This window comes from Phalacrocorax aristotelis, chromosome 3 (assembly GCF_949628215.1).
Source record: "Phalacrocorax aristotelis chromosome 3, bGulAri2.1, whole genome shotgun sequence".
Lineage (NCBI taxonomy): Eukaryota > Metazoa > Chordata > Aves > Suliformes > Phalacrocoracidae > Phalacrocorax > Phalacrocorax aristotelis.
Window position 1 is genome coordinate 11,366,966 of NC_134278.1, and position 18,450 is coordinate 11,385,415.

The 18,450-nt window shown below is 44.5% G+C and overlaps 1 protein-coding gene across 1 annotated transcript in view; it reads left to right on the forward strand.

The window, feature by feature from the left end:
* The window catches only part of LOC142054322 (uncharacterized), a 31,387-nt gene extending 12,937 nt beyond the window's left edge, over nt 1-18,450 (forward strand). Inside the window, exons 4-11 of the mRNA XM_075086738.1 lie at nt 959-1,027; nt 2,841-3,059; nt 4,517-4,591; nt 6,192-6,290; nt 13,279-13,385; nt 14,095-14,214; nt 15,678-15,807; nt 16,221-18,450. Of these exons, the coding sequence (XP_074942839.1) occupies nt 959-1,027; nt 2,841-3,059; nt 4,517-4,591; nt 6,192-6,290; nt 13,279-13,385; nt 14,095-14,214; nt 15,678-15,807; nt 16,221-16,276 (875 nt within the window). The 3' untranslated portion in view covers nt 16,277-18,450. The remainder of the gene's footprint in view (nt 1-958; nt 1,028-2,840; nt 3,060-4,516; nt 4,592-6,191; nt 6,291-13,278; nt 13,386-14,094; nt 14,215-15,677; nt 15,808-16,220) is intronic.

The following is an 18,450-nucleotide window of genomic DNA, read 5'->3' on the forward strand; positions in this document are numbered from 1 at the left end:
CTAGCAAGGCTCAGGCAGCTGGAATTTCATTGGAAAATACATTGCATCCCATGAGCCCCCCTCTGCCCCCCTCCACCAAAGGTCATATTGAAAACAACAAATTCTAAGCTTTTCTGGGCTTAAAAGATTATAATGTGATTAGTGTGGTGGTGAGAGCAAGAGAAGCCCTCACTGCTGTTGGACCAGAGTCCTCCCTGGGGGCCCTTGTGTCAGGAGCAGAGTGGAAGGCTGCTGGAGGAGAATGGGAAACAGCAGAGGCTTTCTTCAAACATGTTTAGTTTTCTGAACAGATGAGCCAGCTGAACTGTTTCATGCATTATTCAGGGATGGTTCGGAAAAGGAAGATATTTGTCTCAAGTGACATCTGTGGACTGTGTTTTTTCTTTATTAACCAGTTGTGCCAGTCCCTCCCCTGACTTCTTGGGTCATGGAGAGCATGGATGGAGGCAGAATGTGGCCCCATCAGCGTGAATGAATGCATGTGGAAATCAGCTGCGTGGCAGAGGGTCTCCACATCGCAGAACAAGTCTTAGGGTATGTTCAGGGCTAGAGAAAGCCAGTAAATTGAAGCCTTGTTTGATGGTTAAGATTTTTATGAACTTCTCTTTGCTGTCAGACATACAAGGTGGTTGATGCTCTGTTGTGACATCTCCCCCGAGGGAAAGGGGTGTCACATTAGGCTGACACAAAGGACAGAAGAATATGTGCAGTTACATGAGTCAGGGCACATGACAGACAGGTTTGCGATGGGGATTTCTTATGTAATGCATTTCTGCAGAGGCAGCAAACGCTGCATGCAGGGGAGATGCTGCATGAGACCAGGGCAGCACTTGCTGCCCTGATGCCACTTTTACAGCCAGCATCAGAATCAGATAGCTATTTACCTTGGTACTAAGCAGTAAAGGCAGTAAAGGAGGTTTCTTGTTAGCTTGAAAATGAACTTTGCTCTGTGTTGTAGGAGTTTGGCAGACCAAGATCAGCAGCCGAGAAAAGAGACACTTAAGGAAGGAAAGGCTGAAACAAAAAGGTAAATGTACAGGCTCAGTTCACGCACCTGATCTGTCTGGGCTTGTCACCCCTTCTCACTTCCCAGCATCTTTCTGTTTGCTCTATTTGTCATTCAGCCGCAAAATCTTTGCACTTACTTAGGCTGTTTACTTAGGAAAAGACAGCTTTGGAGCTCTTTCTTGGGAGCTTGCCTTTTACTCCAGAGTTTCATTAAAACACACAGTATTACCCATAGGACTTTGAAAGCAAATGTGTATTAGATGTGAGAGCTGCTAAAGGTTTGGTGTAATGTGGTTTAGTTATTTTTGCGTGACTTGACAGAAGTTTTCTGATAATGGATGTATAAAAACCTGTGTAATTTTCTCAGTTCCAGTCAGGTTCTTTAATCCAGGCCTGCTCAGAGTAAACAACTATAAAGGGGGGATATACTCATATCCGAATGAGATAAAATGAAACAATGTTTTGCGCTCACTCCTTGTTTTTCCTCTGGGGATTTCAAAGTGTCTGCCATGCACTTATGCCTATATACTTTTCTACTAATTATGTTATATAACTGCTGTATGAAAGCAGGTCATGGAATTAAGGTATCTGGAAATGTTTTAATTATCTGTGATATAATAGGCAAACCTGTAAGTTTAATATATTAGAGTAATCTAGAAGCTAGGATGGAAGTTTGGGATTTGGAGACACAGCTAGATGAACGTGGGTGTTCATGCACTGTCTGCAATAAGACTATCTTAAAGTGCTCTCAGCACTTTAAAATGGGGTAAGTGAACAGCAAATTTTAATCTAAAAATATATAGACATTTGGGACCACTTTATTATTTGGATTCTATAAATCAAGAGTTAAATATCTGCATGACAGTCTCTAAGGGCTTATGGTGCTGAGATCTCTACTTGCTCGCCAGCAGAGTAGTTGGGTCCACATTTGGCTTTATTCATGTATCCACTGTTGGTACCAGCTGCATGTGCAGAAGATTAACCACGCATGGTTTAACACTAAGCCCATGCAGGAGTTAAGTGCTTTGCTGCCCCAGGACAAGGAAGCTCAGGAGGCTAAGTTGCAGCTGAAGCATCAGAAGTCCTTGCTGCAGTCCCTGAGCCTGGGTTGTGCAGGAGGCTCAACCAGGTGATCATGGTGGTCCTGTTTAGTATGGACATTTACAAAGCAGTGAAATGTGCTCTTCCAGGAAAAAGCCCTAACCCTCCCAAGTGCTGACTGCTGTTTCCTAGCAGGAAAGAAGCAGCAGCAGCATCATTAAGGTGTGTGAATGTGGGGTTGTTGCCAGCAGTGTCCCCTCCCAACCAGAGTCACAGGAAAATGGAGTCCTAGAGTGCTTTGGGAGTCCTTTGGAACAAAAGACGTCGTAAATAATTGTCATTATTTATAATACCCACATGCCCAGCATTGATTTCTCTAGTAGCCTTGAACTACCAACATCCATGAGGTTTGCTTTCTTTTTTCTTGGATGCTTTTCTGTCCTCTTTCTCTCCCTTTGCGGCTCTGGGTCCCCAGCTGGACTCTGGAGGCCTTGAGCCACCCTTGCAGTCAGGGAGGGATGCCCAAGGCCTCTGCGGTGCGGGGTCATCTCCTGTGGGACACGTTGCTGGACTGTGTGGTGCCTTCCTTCTCACATGGCCTTCACATTTGCTGCTGCAGTGTCCCATCCCAGGGGCTCTGCTTTACTGTCATTGTTTCCGTAAATCATTTCAGTTGGAATATAGCCATTACATCTGATTTTTAGATCAAGCTTTGCTGTGTTGTTTCCCTGTAAAAACTATTCCTTGTAATAAAAAATAATGATGACTCTGTGATAATGTTTATTCCCAAGAAGATCCCAGCAGGGCACCCCTGGGTAGCTCGGCAGTTGAGCCAGGCTTTGACTGGGATGAGAAGGGAGCAGTGTGGCCGCTCACAGAGAACACCAGTGGCAGTGGAAAAGGTGCTCTTGTTGCCAAGGCAGAGTGTGGGACCGTGCTGAAGGCCTCAGGAGCCATACGGGAAGAATCGGTGCCCTCCCGGTTAGAAGAGGATGTTTTCTCCAACATAGGTGAGTGTCAGCGTTCAAGCATTGCGGTGAGACAGCTTCATGAATTACTGTGTTGAGTACAGCCCCACTGACGTTTGTCCTGCACACGTGTGTTGTCCACCCCCTTTGAACCCTGCTTGCTGTCATTTGTTTTCCAGCAATGTGAAAAGAGGGGTCTTTATGACAGGAATTTCTTCTGTGTTGCAGACTACCTGTTGGGTGCAAGTTGTTTTCCACCCACAGGTATTTAGTATTCGGTTCCTTTGCTAAGGAACCAAAGCCTTTCCTTCCAAGGATGCTCACACACAGAGTTAGGCTTCAGGGTATATCTGTGTGTTTCAAAGCAGTATGAGGCGGGGTATTCTTAAATCAGTTTGGGTATTTGACAGCTGGAAGTAGTCTGTTCACGTCAGTGCTATGCTGTACCTACACAGTTTCCCCAGCTTCCTAGCTGATTCACCCCTTGCTGGAGTCCAACCAAGGTCATTTAGAGCTACTTTGGGTCTCAGTTGTGCTGTTGGGACATTCTCTGTGTAACAGAAGCTGGAGGTGGGAAACTGCATCTTTAAACCTTTTGACACCTTTAAAGCAGTGAAGGGACGGACTGCCAGGCCATTAGGCTAAAGATCAGGAGATGCTGATATCGTCCTCTTGGTGGTATTTGGTGACTTTTCTTTCCCATCATGGTTTAATTTTATGGCAAAGTTATGTCTTGCATTTTATTTTTACTGTGGTGATACTGTAGATTCTAGAGCAATAGCAATAAATAACAACTACGTGATAAATTGACCTTTATATCTCTCTTCTGGACTTCTTGGTGGGGTGGGAGAATTACAAGTTAAACATTAAAGTGGTTAATACTGCTTTTTGGTTAATTTTCAAAAGCATTTGATTTTCATTACAATCTCACTGATTAATCAAGCTTGATGGCTGGATTGATTTGGTATATAAGGCTGTATGATGACACCTTCAGTAGCAGTAATTCAGTACTATGATGATTCAGAAAAAGGTGTTAGGTTGTCCTTACATGATTTGCTTTCTCCTAGAGTTCTGCTTTTGCAAAGTATAGGGTTGATGGAGGGAGTATGTTAGTACCATTTTTTACTGTAATGCTTTCAAAAGGCCAAATTCCAAGCTGATACATGATGACAACTTCAGCCAGTTGTGCATAAAGGGAACATCAATTCAGGTGAGTGAGGAATTTGATTAAGTCCAGAGAAGTGTGCCATGCTGGTGTGACGTACACTTTGAAGGGCTGAGAAGGTGTACGCAGTGACTGAGCTGGACTCCCTCTGTCCATAGAAGATAATTTCTCCTTGCTTGATTCTTCTCCAGCAACAGGAGTGGCTGCAGGCTTTGGATGGAGAGACCGTGGAAGGGCTGTAATGAGATTGGGGGTGTTGGGTAGAAACTGCAGTCGCTGGCTGTGAATGTGACATCGCCTTTCGGGTTACTGTTTGTTTGCTTTTTAAATGCAGGAACATGGGATATTGCAGAAGTAAAATCCTATTCTGTGACCTTTGGGATGTTATCAGAGCTGTCCAGGGAGTTAGGTGAGTGGTCTCACGTTGGACTTCTATCTGAATTCTTCTATCGCTTTCTTAGATGCTTGGCTTAAAAGTACTCTCATTGCTTACATATGGGTCTTTTCCCTTGGAGCAACATTTCATTAGTCACTCTCCCTTGTAGAGCTTGCTTACATCTGCGATCCAGCGCTACCAGTGTTTTAAGGAGTGACATCAGAACATTTTATTGAGCGCTTTCCAAACTCATGTCTCATCTTGGAATAAATAAAAAAAAATTATTGCCTCCCCAGCAAATTCTTTCTCTGTTAGGTTTACTCGCACAGAAGGTTTCTGTTGCATTCTGATGACCAGCACACTCAGAGAATTTCAGACTGAGGGAGGGAGCAAACGCCTGGGTTGGAGAGGCCCTGTTAGAGGCTGCCTAGCCAGTGGCTTCCTCTTCAGCACAGCGAGGGATTTTCAGCTTGAGCCTCTCCATGCATGGCCTTGAGAAGGATGGAGCATTTTCTGGTTTTGCATTAATCTTGAGCCTTGTTTCTGGCTTTTGCCTTGCCTTTCTGCAACTGTCAGTCCTTCTCACTGCCTGGCTCTGGTTCACACACTCTCTGCCTACCAGACAGTCAAATTTGTCTGGAGGTCCAGCTGACTGATGAGTACAAAGTCTGGTCCTGAATCTTTTAGAGATGCTAAAGGTAAGCATAGATACATATAGGTAGATATCCATGCACAAAATAGCATGTGTGGTGTAAGCCAGAAAGCTGAAATTCACTTCTAAAGCCAGACACAGTAGTCAGTATAATACATGCCATATTTTATCATCTATTTTCCAACACTGCATCAGTGGATTGAAGCAGTTCCTAATGTACAAGTACTTGACAGAGGGAAATACTTGTTAACATCTGCTTTTGTGCAGCAAAAAAACAGGCTGACAGAGAGCAAAACTGCCTAAGTTCTTCAAGTGAAAGGAAGAAAGGAAAAATCATAGATATGAAAAAAAATCTGTTGTTTGTGGAAGAAGTGAAGAAAACACTAGTCTTTTATGTACAGGCCTTAGAAAGGGGCTAAAGGGAGTCATTCAGGGAGGCATGTAAACCCTACTGGGTGCTTCAGTTGTTGAAAATAATAATCAGAAAAACTTTAAATCTTCTTTCTCCTCCAGCAGCTCTCTCTCATCTGAGCTCTTTCTCTGAGTAATTAATTTGGTAATTATGGATTTCTGTTAGAATGAGCAGAAGCTTTCCCACTGAAATCAGTAGGAACTGGAGCTGGGTACACTGGATGCAGCTTTTGTTCTGCAGGAGCTATAGCTCCCTTCTTACACCCCCAACAGAGATGTGTTGGAAGTTTACATCTCTGAATATTGTTCGTGTAGCTGCTTCTAAGTGGGTTGTTTTTAATAACTTATGCATGTAGTGTCCTCGTCCAGCCTTCATTAATTAAATGACTGTGATGAGCAGCACAGATTAATGTGTGGCTTAAATTACATAACGTCCAGGCATTACAACATAGTGAGCAGATAAAGGCATGATTTATTGGTTTTACTAATGTGAATATACCTATGTGATTATATTTTAGATTAGAGGGGGTGTGTGTTTTATTTTAAAAAATATGCTTTTCCTGTATGCAGATAACACGAAGGGTAAATCATCAGAGGACAGTCCTTCCAGATGCTGTTGGCATGCGAGCTCGACTTTCCTCCCTGTAGACAATGCGTGGCAGGGGCAGGGTACGTCTCTTTACTCATTTTCTGTTGAAAGATGAGTGTACTAATGCTGATACCCTTTTCAGCCTGTTTTCTAAGCTTCAAAAATCAGGGTCAACTTCCCATGTGGCACAAGGCTGGCAGAGGTAAGGGAGAAATTCAGTTTAGGTCTGGTTTTGGGCAGGCACCCAAAGCTGCTGCAAGCTTGGTCAGAGCAACAGGTGCCCTGCGTGGGACCCTTGAGAGGGGCAAGAACATGCAATTTATTTACGTTTTTGCTTAGAAGGTGACAAAAAAGGGATGCAGTGGGTGCAATCACAGCATGTGCAAAGTGTAATTAGAACTTCTGGCCAGCAAGGCCAGCTGTAGGGAGGCTGGCTGAAGGCTCCCATAGCCCGTTGTCCTCCCTCTGGCAGTTGCACATATCAGTTGCTGGCAGATAAGCTCAGGAACAGGGCAAGCACAGGGCAATCCCCCCCTGTCCCTCCCCACACCCACAGAGGTCAGGGACTTCCTGAGCCAGAGGCAACAATATGGGCTCTGTGCTTCAAAAAACCCCACGTGTTAGCAATCATCTCAGATTACTAAATTTGCAAACCGAATTCAAAGTTGGGTTTGGTTTTCATAACTGAAGCACTGTGTTCCCCTCCCTCCCATCGCTGGGTGGGGAAGGTGGAGCTGAGTGGCCCCTTTCCAGGCAGCCCCCAGCCCGGGCTCGGTGGTGTGGCGAGGGAAGAGCCGCGGGGAGGACAGGGTGCTGCTAGAGCACGGGGTAGCTTTGCCAAAACTTCAAATTTCCTCTGTAACACCCAGAACAAAGATGCAGAATCCAACTCCACTGGACTGTGGCAATCAGGATTTCAGTCTTTTTATGACTGATAATGGGGTTTTTTTAACTTTTTAAAGTCTGCTTGAAAGGCCAGCGTGGGTCCTGAGTGGCTGGAATAATTTGGCATGAACACTGTGGGTATTAGATGGCCTTTTCTCTCGACCTTTTGGTCAGTGAAGTATCTATTTATACCCCTGTTGTTGGGAAGTCTTACCCTGCTCTTGCAGGAATGATGTCTGACAGACCGAGCAGACCCCTTCTTTCTCTAGCTGCTCTGATTGCAGGGGAACCTGGAGTGGTTGAATGCATTGAGGAGAAAAGACTGAGGTCATCTTGCTTCTCTGCCTAGTGGTAACTGAGACCCTGCAGCAGATGCATCAACTTGGCCATCAGAGGATTTTATAAATAGCATAGTTTGCTTTTAAAAAAAAAGCAAACCAAAACCAGAAAACTTGGCCCCAAGCATTCCCCCCTCTTAGTGCTGTGTTTGTTTACCCCCATGTTGCTGCTGGTGAGCGCCCGGCCCTTTGTAACTTCTAAGCCCAGGCTCGCCCGTGCAGGAAGGAGGGAGGCAACGTAGGTATCTCCTCAGCACCGTTCCCGTGCATTGCATTTAGCACATGTCATGCTTGGCACACTCTGGATTTGATCTGCAGTTGCAAAGCTGGGCAGAGCTCCGGTTTTTTGGTACCGCGACTGCCTTGAGAGCAGAAGACAGGAGTAAATTCAGCAGCTTGCTCTTGCAAACATTGGAGCAGAGGCATTTTGATTGAAAGCAGAAATGGAAGGATTTCTGCCTGCCTTACAGCTTCCTTCTTAGTAGTAGTAGTCTTTTTCCTTTGAATCATGAGCATTGATATTGATGCAGAGGGGAGTGTCACAAATGTAGATGAGGTAATGGTTGGCATTAAGGCCTGCGCTGCAGGCAAAATGAGCTCTTTGACAGTTAAACAAGGCCTGTTAGCTCTTGCAGGCCTGTGAACTAAAAAAATGCCATTCATAACCTGAATATGAACTGGGGTTGTTTTATCAAAGCCAGATCAGTACATTTAATGAGTCTTTGTTCCATGACGGGCTGGTGCAGAAGAAGGAGGTGGATGCTGTGCTCCTGCCTCTGCCCTGGCTTGCGGAGCAGCCTTGGCTGGCTCCCCGTGCTGCATCGGATTATCTTTTTGTGAAGTACCAGTAATAATAACAGCCTAACTCACAAAAGGTTTGAGGCTTAAGTGCTGTCGCAACTGAAAGCGTATATACATAGGGGGAGAAGGAGGGAGAGAGGGAGTTAGGGAACTGAGCAGTCGCTGTGATACAGGAGTGTTTAAAAGACTGATAAATTAGGCTGGTTTCAAAACAACACAATACTAGGTTGACATTCATTAATGATACTTGTTGTCAGTGGTTAGTGCCACATCTGGAGTGCTGCCTGCAGTTCTGGACATTCTGGAGTGGGTCCAGCAGAGCCCATCCATGTCTATGAGCACCTGATGGGATGGTTGGCTCTGGTCTGCCAAGTGAGCAGACAAGAGGCAACAGGCATGAAGTGAAGTATGGGAGATTCCATGTATACATAAGAAAAAGCTTTTTCTTTTTTTATGGTGCATGTGGTCAGGCAGCAAGAACAGGTTGCCCAGAGAGGTTGTGGAGTCTCCACCCTTGGAGATATTCAAAACCCATCCCTGAGCAACCTGCTGTAGCTGAGCCTGCGATGAGCAGTGGGGTGGGACTAGACGATTCTCAGAGTCCCCTTCCAACCTCAGCAATTCTCTAATCCTCATTCTGTCATCAGTCATTGTCTTTACATATTCAAACAATTAGTCTTTAGCAATCTAAGCCTTCATTAGCTAGGGGTATTCAGTGTCTTGGAGCTGAAACCACATGGTTAGCACTGATGGCTGCAGTCCCCGCAGTCCCTGCAGTCCCGCCAGGAGGTTGAAGTGGCCAGGCTCATGGACCCTTCCATGAGGGAGGGGAGCTCCAAAGTTGGCAACTTCTTTCATCCTCGTTTTTCCCTGCTGATTTTCACTGTTTGCGTATTTTTCAGCCCTGCCATGAAGAGAAAACCTCTGGCGCATCTGGCATAGTTCACTTTATGTTCAGACCTGGCAGTTGCTCTGGTTTTGCCAGGCACGTTTCTTGCCTGATCTGCAGGGTTGCTGTGGTTCCACCAAGCATCTCCTGCCTGCTCTGCTTCCTGCGCTCTTACCTCACTAGCTTTATTGCTTGTACGTGTTTCCCAGTACTGCCTTTTTGCAACTATACCACACATTTCCTGCTGCTCCGTTGGTGACATTTATGTACTTATGCTCAGCTGTCTCACAAAATGCATTATAGGCTGTGGCTGGTTTTGGTGTTACAAAATGCGTAGCCCACACAATGCGGCTGGCTGGGCTGTTTTAGAGTACTTTGTGTCTGCTTCCAAGGCAGGCAAATACAGATTTTACGCCATGCGTCTGCTTCCAAGAGCAGTGGGCCTGTGCTCTGGCAACAGCACAGGGCAGTCTCAGAAGACCTATGTTCTGCTTTGCAAACGCAGCATATCTCATGACCACGAGGGCTGTCTTTTTATCTGTGACTTGGCATCTTCCCAATGATTCCTTCTTGATTGACAAGGCAGATTTTCCTTGGAACCTTCAGAAACCTCTCGTGTCTCATGACTCTCATTCTTCCTTCTGTCCTGGGGTTAAAATTAATTTTAATTCCTTTGTTTCGTGGTAATAAGCACCTTCTTTGGATTAAAAGAAGTCTTCAGTCTGGGATTTATTTGATATTTTTGCATCTACTAAATTATGCTAGAGGAAGGTGCCTCATGAGGGACTCCTACACCCAGCTGTTGGTAGCAATAATTTTGACCTGTAACACATAAATGCAAGCTTTAGACTGGAAATTGTCTATCCATTTGCACTGAGTGGACTCCACTTGGTCTACAAGTGAAGGCTCAGCAAGGATTGGGTTAGGATCATGCTCATTACACAGTCACCTTTCTTTTGCAAAGGGAAGGTTTTTTACAGCAGCCACAGAAGGAGTCAACACCATAGATAATATGCAGTCCACTGAGGTTTTTGCCTTGCCAGATGAAGGGCTGTTCTTCCTTAGGTTCCTGCTGACCACATTGGGGGAGAGCATGCCAGAGAGGGATGCTGATAGCATAGGATCCAACCCTCCAACTCAGGACTAGAAATTTTTTAATCCTCTTCTTGGTGACACAGATTGATTTTTGCTGCAGTACTTCCCGCCTTTGTTTTCCAGGCCAGATTATTAGGTGCAGCATGTAGAGGACTGTTGACTACCCTCTCTATCAGCTGGTATAGGGAACCTGCTGTCTGTCCCCTTCGACCAGACCCTGCTGCTGTGGGGCCTTGTTTGCCTGCTCCCCAGCACCTCCCAGGGCACAGCTGGCTGCTCCCCAGCATCGCTCAGGCAGCCGGAGACCAAGGGCGTTCAGGTGGTTGGCACTGGGATGGACTTTCTGTCTGCGGAAGTGCTGGCATCCTCCCTGATTTCTGAAGACACCTTCAAAGTAGTGCCTTTCAGGATCTTAAAGTATCCTCATCACATGGGGTATATGGACATTATCTTGGCCCTAAAATGCATGCTGCAAGTGGGACATGTTTGCTAGTAGCAGGGAACAGAAAAGTACAGCTTTGCCTGGGTGGAGCTTCTAGGGGACTTTGGCGAGTTGCATGCAAGAATCTAGTTGGAAAATGGCATTTAACCGCACTGCTTTTGTAACGATGAGCAGCAGGAATTACCAGGATGTTGGTCTATAGATGCACTGGGAGTGGTCGCCTCTGTCAGTGCTAAACCCAGCAAGGAAGCAGGAGTACTTGCTGCTGCATGGCACATTCCTTTTTGTGCTCATGGTGTTCTCCTACTGAAGGAATTACTGACCAGTTTTAGTCTGTAAGAGAAGTTGTGACCCAAGGAGGACTAGTTGCTGATACAAAAATATTAAGAGGTTATTCAAAGTTTAAAGCCATTCCAGGAGATGTCACTGTAGCTGGAAGGAAAATACTCTACACAACAGGAGAGGTTTTAAACCAGAGCTCTAGGATAAGTACATTTAATCCTATTTTCCTATCAAATCCAGCATATTGTAAAGAATATTATGTTGCACTTAATTTTACTCTGAGTTTATTTTAAACAGCCTTGGGACATAATGCTTTGGGAAGAGTAATTCTGACATGAGGAAGAGTCACCGCTGCCTGGCTGAGCTTCATGCCTACCCGCATGATGAGGGCAAAGCATGAACCTAAGCCCATGCAGGAATTTAGCCATTAAAACTATTTGCATGCTTAAAAGTAAGTACCTAAGCATACTGTTTAAGAGATCAGAAGTTAAATAAGTGAAAACAATAGTCATGGCTTCCAGTGTGCCTTCCTTAAGTTCCGTTCCTTTCTGCTTGAATACCCACGAGAGCATCCATCGGCAGAGTGGCTGCCGTGCAGCTCAGGAGGGTTGTGTCGTTCCTGAAGTCTCAGTGCCATTTCACCAGTCCCTGTGTCGTGCTGTGTACCTTCCCCGTAGCCAGAATTTCCCTCCTCTCTAGCAGCAGCAGTGTGGTTTTGCCTATATTTTTTGCTGCCACAGCACACCTGTGATATATTAGTGGAGAGGCAGAGTGTGCATGCCATGCAAGGGCTGCGGAGCTGGGCCTTGCTGTGTCCTCACCCTGAGGTACCTTCTGGCATAGATATCGGGTGGAGAGTGCAGGTTGGTACTGCCTTCAGCCACAACAGCTAAATCCTCCAGAATTTGTGAGCCAGACCCTCAGGTAACCTAGCTGGGGGGAAGCAGCAGAAACTTTTTGGTGGTGCTATCCCATGATACAGCTTACACAAACTGTCCTTCACATGTCTAAGTCACTCATATATATTGTGCATCTCTCAAATCTAGATGCATTCATTTGCCTAAAATTCTTAGACTGGAATATTTTGGGGAACACACATTAGAAAATACTTGTTCCTGTTCCATTTGAAGAAGGAAAGAAATACTGTCTATGTACAGGGCATGGATTTTAAACTGAGAAACTTGAGCAATGTTTATAATCATGTTTATAACATTTGGCAGCAAACTGGACAGCGCAACTTTTTGGAAGCAGTTTTATCATCCCCAGCATGTTTTTGGTTTGGCCCTGCTTCAACTAGAAGTTTTTCCATCCAGCCTGGGATTTTTTAATATTTGTTTTTATTTTAAGAGACGTGATCAGCTAAGAGTTGTTATTATTATATGTTGTGTTTTGAAAGTCTTTCTCCCTGTTAGGACAAGACTTAAGACTGTTGCATTCAAACCATTAAAAGAATAATCAAGTAGTCCTTTCAACATCTTATGCTGATTTATCTACTTTTTTGCACCTCATTCAGTTTGGGCAAAGAAATTAGACTGGTCTGTTTTGCCTTCTTGCCTGAGGATCATTTGCCAATGCTTTGTGGAGAGGCAGCTGAGGGCTTGCAGCCAGATTTTCAAAGGTACCAGATGCTGGCAGATACAGAAACCTGAAAGATTTTCAGAAGTTTTCTGCCTAGTCCCCATGAAATCATCAGAATTGATGCAGGGTAGGTGTTATCTATTTAATGCATATTTAGAGTTGCATGTTAGGGAGCTGTGGAAATCTATGCTGTGTTGGTGCCTTTCTGGTTTACACTCAAGAAGAGAAAATGGAAGAGGAAGATGAAGTCAGGAATGCACTTGGTACTATTTTTTTATAGGAAAGAAAAGCCAATGAGAGCATTAACAGATGCACAAATCCTTTGCTAATATTGCTCTTCCATACAAATAATTGCCCTCAGGATGGTGTGCTGCAGTGAGTGGAAGAGCCTGCTGCTTCTGCCAGTGTTTCTGGATATGCCTGAAATTAAAAGAAAATGTTTGACAACCCATGCTATTAGTTCTGTAATGCTTGTTTTATTGAAGTGCAGGCTGGAAGGGCTTTTGTTCCCATATGTATTTTTCTGTCCTTCTTTAATTTTCCTCCTGTCCTGAGGAGTGCAGTCACTAATTGTGAATTAGCAGTCAATGTATACTTCTTTAAATATGTTTAAGACACATGTGCGTGCATGCACACCCAGACATCCCATCGGCAAGCAGGAAGATGACAGAAATTCTTTGCAGCATTTGTGTTACTACTATGAGCCCAGGAAGTACTATGGATCTGAACATAACTCATTCATGTCCTTGTCCTAATAGATGATCCTTCAGCAATTGACCTAGACTCCGACTGGAAGGCTCCCACGGAAGAATGGGGAAACTGGATGGGAGATGAGGAGCATCAGAGAGGGGACAAGAAGGAGAAGGTGAGGCAGCAGCGTTGATGACCAAGGGAGACCTGCTGCACTGGGGTCAGCCTCAGCCAGACTGTGTGTCCAGTCCAGCCCTAGACCCGGGCTCCTCTGGTCATGGAGGCTTTCTCCTGCTGGGAGGAGGTGCTTGGCGTGGTCACTCTGGCCTGTCTGAGATAGCTGGAGCTGGGGGACACACCTGCAGGACATGTGAGATGGGTCAGGGGGGTTGGCTGGTTCTGGGAGTTCATCATCCAGGTGACATTGCTGTCCTAAGCAGCAAACATAGGGTCTTTGCCACCCTGTGTGAATGAACGCTTCCTACTCCCACCAACCTTCGTAAACTCATGGTGTTTAAAAGAGGTGTAGAGTCCACAGCTAACACCAGCCTTCATATCATCCCAGGGCACTGGGACATATTTATTTAAGTGAGAGGGTTTGCTGATAGTGATACAGTTGTAGCTTGGGTGGAGAGGTAGAAGCAGAAAGCTTGCTGTTCAAATGCTTTCTAGAAGCCCAGGGAAATGGTCGTCTTTGGCAGCAGTGGGAAGAGCGTGCTGAGCTTTTTGCAAACAGCTTTCTTAAGCCGAGGTGTGTATCTTATCCAGAGAGACGCCCTGCTTGTACACTGTCAGCACACACTCCTAGAGGTCATCAGTTTTCCTGAAAACAACATGAATCAGCTGTCCCAGGCCACCTCTTATAAAATCTCTGATGCTTTCAGGATTTGCCAAAAGGCAAAGCAGGCATTCATTTCTGCCTTTCTGGACTCGAAAGCAAAACACAGCAGAAGAAAAAGAAAATTGAAGTGAAGGAAGCAAGGGGTGGAACTGGACTGAGGCATGTGAGTATTTTGTATTCCCTGAGTAGCGCCTGCTTTTCCAAGAGCAGAGGGGGATGTCTTCTCCATTAGGATGATGTGGCCTAAAGGGAGCTTTTCTTCCTCTCCATCTTCTGGCTTCCTCTTCTGATCTCTTTTCTCCCTGCCCTCCCATAAAAGAAGGGTGAGCACAGTGACCAGTGGGTTTTTGCAACATGGTATCCCTAACGCATTTACAAAAGAGTTTGATTTTGCAATGCAGAGAGGAGCAGATGGCTTTAATCAAGGAAGAAAAATTGCTTTCTCAGGCAAATGCACGCCAAGTTTAGTGTACAAGTGGGCTGTGTTTTATCTATGGTGGAAGGTCACCTGGAGATATTACCAGTAATGCAAAGGTGGTTCCCAAAAGCCAGTGAAGATAAAGTGAGACCAATGTTACACCAGTGAAAAGCTTATTGAGAGAAAAGTGTTTCAGAGTGCAACAGAGAAAGGCTGTGGAAAATGTCAGCTGGTTTGGGGATGGGAAGTACAAAGGAACAGAGTGTTGACTGGGTTTTGGGCCAGTCCTTGGCTGTGATGTCCTTGATGCTCAATGAAATGAGAAATGGGGGGGTCTTCCCAAAATGTCCTAATTGTTTTTCATTCACTTGTCACTGAATATGTTGCTCTGTACTTGTACGGCTGTGTAGTATTATTTGTCTCCCCCTCACACCCACTGTCATCTCTCCTGATCCTCAGGACAATTTTGCTCCCTGAACTCCTGATGCTCCCATTTTAAGGGAAAAGCATTTAACTAACTGACTGACCACAGCCCACATGGTCATTAGGAGAGCTCATCCGTTACCGGAGTGCTGCCAGGCCGCTCTCTCTTTTGCACACCCAATTAGTTACTTTAGCTTTCTATGTACTTTAATGAATAATATTAATAGTGCTGTTGAGACTCTTCAGGACAGCATTGTTTCTTCTGGCACATTTATGATGGGCCAGAAGGAGTTTGTGTTGCACGTCAGTCCCAAATGCCGGTGTCTGCTGCTGTGCAAGCTCATCCTTTGGAGATGGACATAAAAAAATGAAATTACCTATGAAACCAGATACACAAATTTGCTCATCACGGTCCCTGTGCTACCTCCAGTATTTCTGTGGACTGTGGTCACTGAGCAGTCACTGGGCACATCTTCTTTAGTCTCACCGTACAGTTACAGAAGGTATCACGTCAATGTATCTTGCTGTTCTTCTGGTCACGGGGGAAAACAAGGGGAAAGATGGTAGTGAAAGACAATTTCAATACTTTAACCCCTTCTAAAACAAATAAACAGGAGGTAGGTAGATGACATCCCAGAATATTCTAACTATTTAAAAAGTAACTTGTCCTACGTTTTCTTTAGATACCCTATTTCCCTCCAATAATGACATTTTCTGTCATATTTTGTACTCGCATATGCTTTATTTAACTCATATCCTTAGTGAAGCATATTGTTTCAATTAAGCCCCAGCAAGGTTTGGAAACAAGAACGGAAGAAGTCCCAAGGGACTTGGTATCTACAAAACATAGCGGTGATGCAGTCTGTTCTTCCTTCAAGAAATCCTTGGATGTTGCTAATAATTCACCCACTAACAGTAAGTAATTTTTTTTTGCACACCTGATGAATTTTGATTTCAGAATAATGTGTAATGTGAGAAGTGTTCACAAATATATTTTTAAGCGACTATGTGAAACGCTTCTCCTCTAGCTGTATATGTTAATTCTTAGAGATGCTCTCTTTTTTCCTGTGAGAAATACCTGTTCCTGCTCCTGCCAGAGTTAATGAGCAAAACTGCAATCGCATTTAGTAGGAGTAATTTTTGCACGGTGCTTGTAAATGTGAAATAGAAGCAAATGGACTTTGGATTGCCCTTGTAAATAGGTGGCCCTTACAAAACACATCTAAGAACACCAGAATACCCTTCTTTCAGGTGAAAAGCCAACAGTTTGCAGGGATGTGATTCCACACAGAAGGTTTGTGCACTGGCCCCTGTTGTTTGTATGGCAGGTGTACCTGGAAAAAAGGAGAGGAGGAAGAGGAAGAAAATGAAGAAAGAGACTTGAGGGAGCTGTGCAGCTACTGGAGTGACAACCCAATGGGGCAGGCATGCTGATGAGCTGCAAGAATTCTGCTTTCTGCAATGCCACACTGAGCCCAAAGTAAGGAGAGGCTCTAGGAGACCTCCCAGCGAGAGGAAGAGAAGAGGAGCAGCGAGCCAGAGAGCGTGAGTGTGTGAGCGAATGGAGAGAATGAGCACGCTGTGCACAGGAGGTGGCGTTGAAACAGAGTGGCTGTTCATTACAAACTGCTGCCCATGATTAAAAGCTGTTAAATGGGTTTTGACTGGTTGCATTAAGTCCTTTCAGGTTTTCACTGTCATGTTGTTTGTCAGCTTGTAATAATACATACCACTGTAGAAATGATCGGGACATACCTGACCATGATTGTACTTCGGTTCCATGGAGCGTCCACCAGCTAGTCTGGTCTCTGGAGTTTTTGCAGAGGTGCTCATCGACAGGCTACTAATGTACAGAAGGAAGCACTGTTCAGAGACGAAGGGAGAATAATGTGGATTGTTCTCAAACCTCCGAAGTCTTTTAAATCCTTGTTGGCTGCTACAGTCAGACTTTTGCCTCATCGCTTGACATATTTATACTTTTTGCCCCACATCAGGCTAGCTTGCTCCTCAAGGGAAAATTTCTAGAGGAGGTTTTAAACTTATTCAGAAAGATGGTCTAAACCCTTTTTTTTCTCCTCAGATTTCATGGTGGGCTAAGATTTAAAGTCTGTATGTCCAAAGCATGTTGCATTTGTATTTGTAGTAGACTGAAGTAACTTTTTGAAATCATTTTTCTTAATCTGATGTTTGAAAGTTTTTATCATTTTGTTACTTAAATATTCTAATATAGACTAAATTTGTGAATGAAATTTTTTAAAATGTCATTTTAGTATTTATTGAAGAGAGGGTATTTCTCATTGTCAGAGGGCTTACAGCGTGGAGGAGGGAAACGTGTTACAATTTAATACTGTGGTTTATAAATAGCGCTGAGCTGACACCACTAAAAGCTGAAGCCCTTTATCTCTAGAGGAGCTGCAGCTCTGGTGGTAGCTGTGAGGGTTTCTTAGGTGGTTCTGAGACTGTGCCTCCACCTGACCCACCTTAGAAGCGCTGCCTCCAAGGATGAGATAAGGATTGTCAAATCTCCATTTGCATTTGACTTTTTTGCCTTTGGAGATCATATGGGAAGATTACCTCACTAACGCATGTTAAATGTAGACACGTTCGTAGGCATTGGGCTGACGCTGTGAAACTCATTTCATGTAGACACTGAGTAACCAGGGATGTTAATGGCTTTACATCGCTACAGCAGCACTCCTGTTTGCATCAGTGAGCCAGAGGGGAGCTCTGTGCTGCTGTCTTTGCAGCCACCCGAGTCCCTGTTGCTGGCTTGTCCGAGCTTTACCTGCAGCTCAACACTTTTACCTGATAGCCTTCATCTGTTGCATAGCCATCAAAGCAGCTGTCTCCCTCAGAGAAGCATTTAATTGCAGCAATGTATTTTTGTTTGGAGTTTAGCTACTATATGTTAAAGGGCAGTTTTCTTGCGCTGTGATTTTTGGGGTAGGTAGCTGTACAGTATGCTCTGAAATTTAGCACAGCGGGATTGCTTCAGACAGGCAGGTGAGGGTTAATCTTAACTGATGCCACTTAGCAGCCCACTGACTAGATTCTGCACATCTTAGTGTTTGTGTCTCAGGGTAGGGGAAATATAGGCGGTTTATGAATGGACTGAATAGACCAAAGGGCTTTTATCTGGAAAGTAACTGGTTTAGAGCAGATGCATAATAAGAAAATACATGGCCTCACTGGAGAAGCAAGTACAGCAAGTTCAAGGATTTAGAAGATCTGTTAATGAGTGTGTGGGTAATGAGTAGAGTTCTGCCATCTCTGAAGCCAGTGGAAAACATTCATTGACCTCATTGGGGCCAGGATGTTGCCCAAGGTCTTTGTTTAGCATTGAAAAGAACCGCTGTCATCCAAAAAAAAAAAAAAAAGAAGAATGAAGGAGAGAGAGAAGCTCACAAGAAGATTAGTAGACTCCAGATTTCTTCTGCTTTTATTCTTTTTTTATCTGCTTGCAAACTGTTTGGTGTCTGTGTAATTATGTTTTATTTCAGCATGTTACAGTATTTCAAATGTCCATTGTTTTTATAATAAAAATCAAAACTTCTGCCC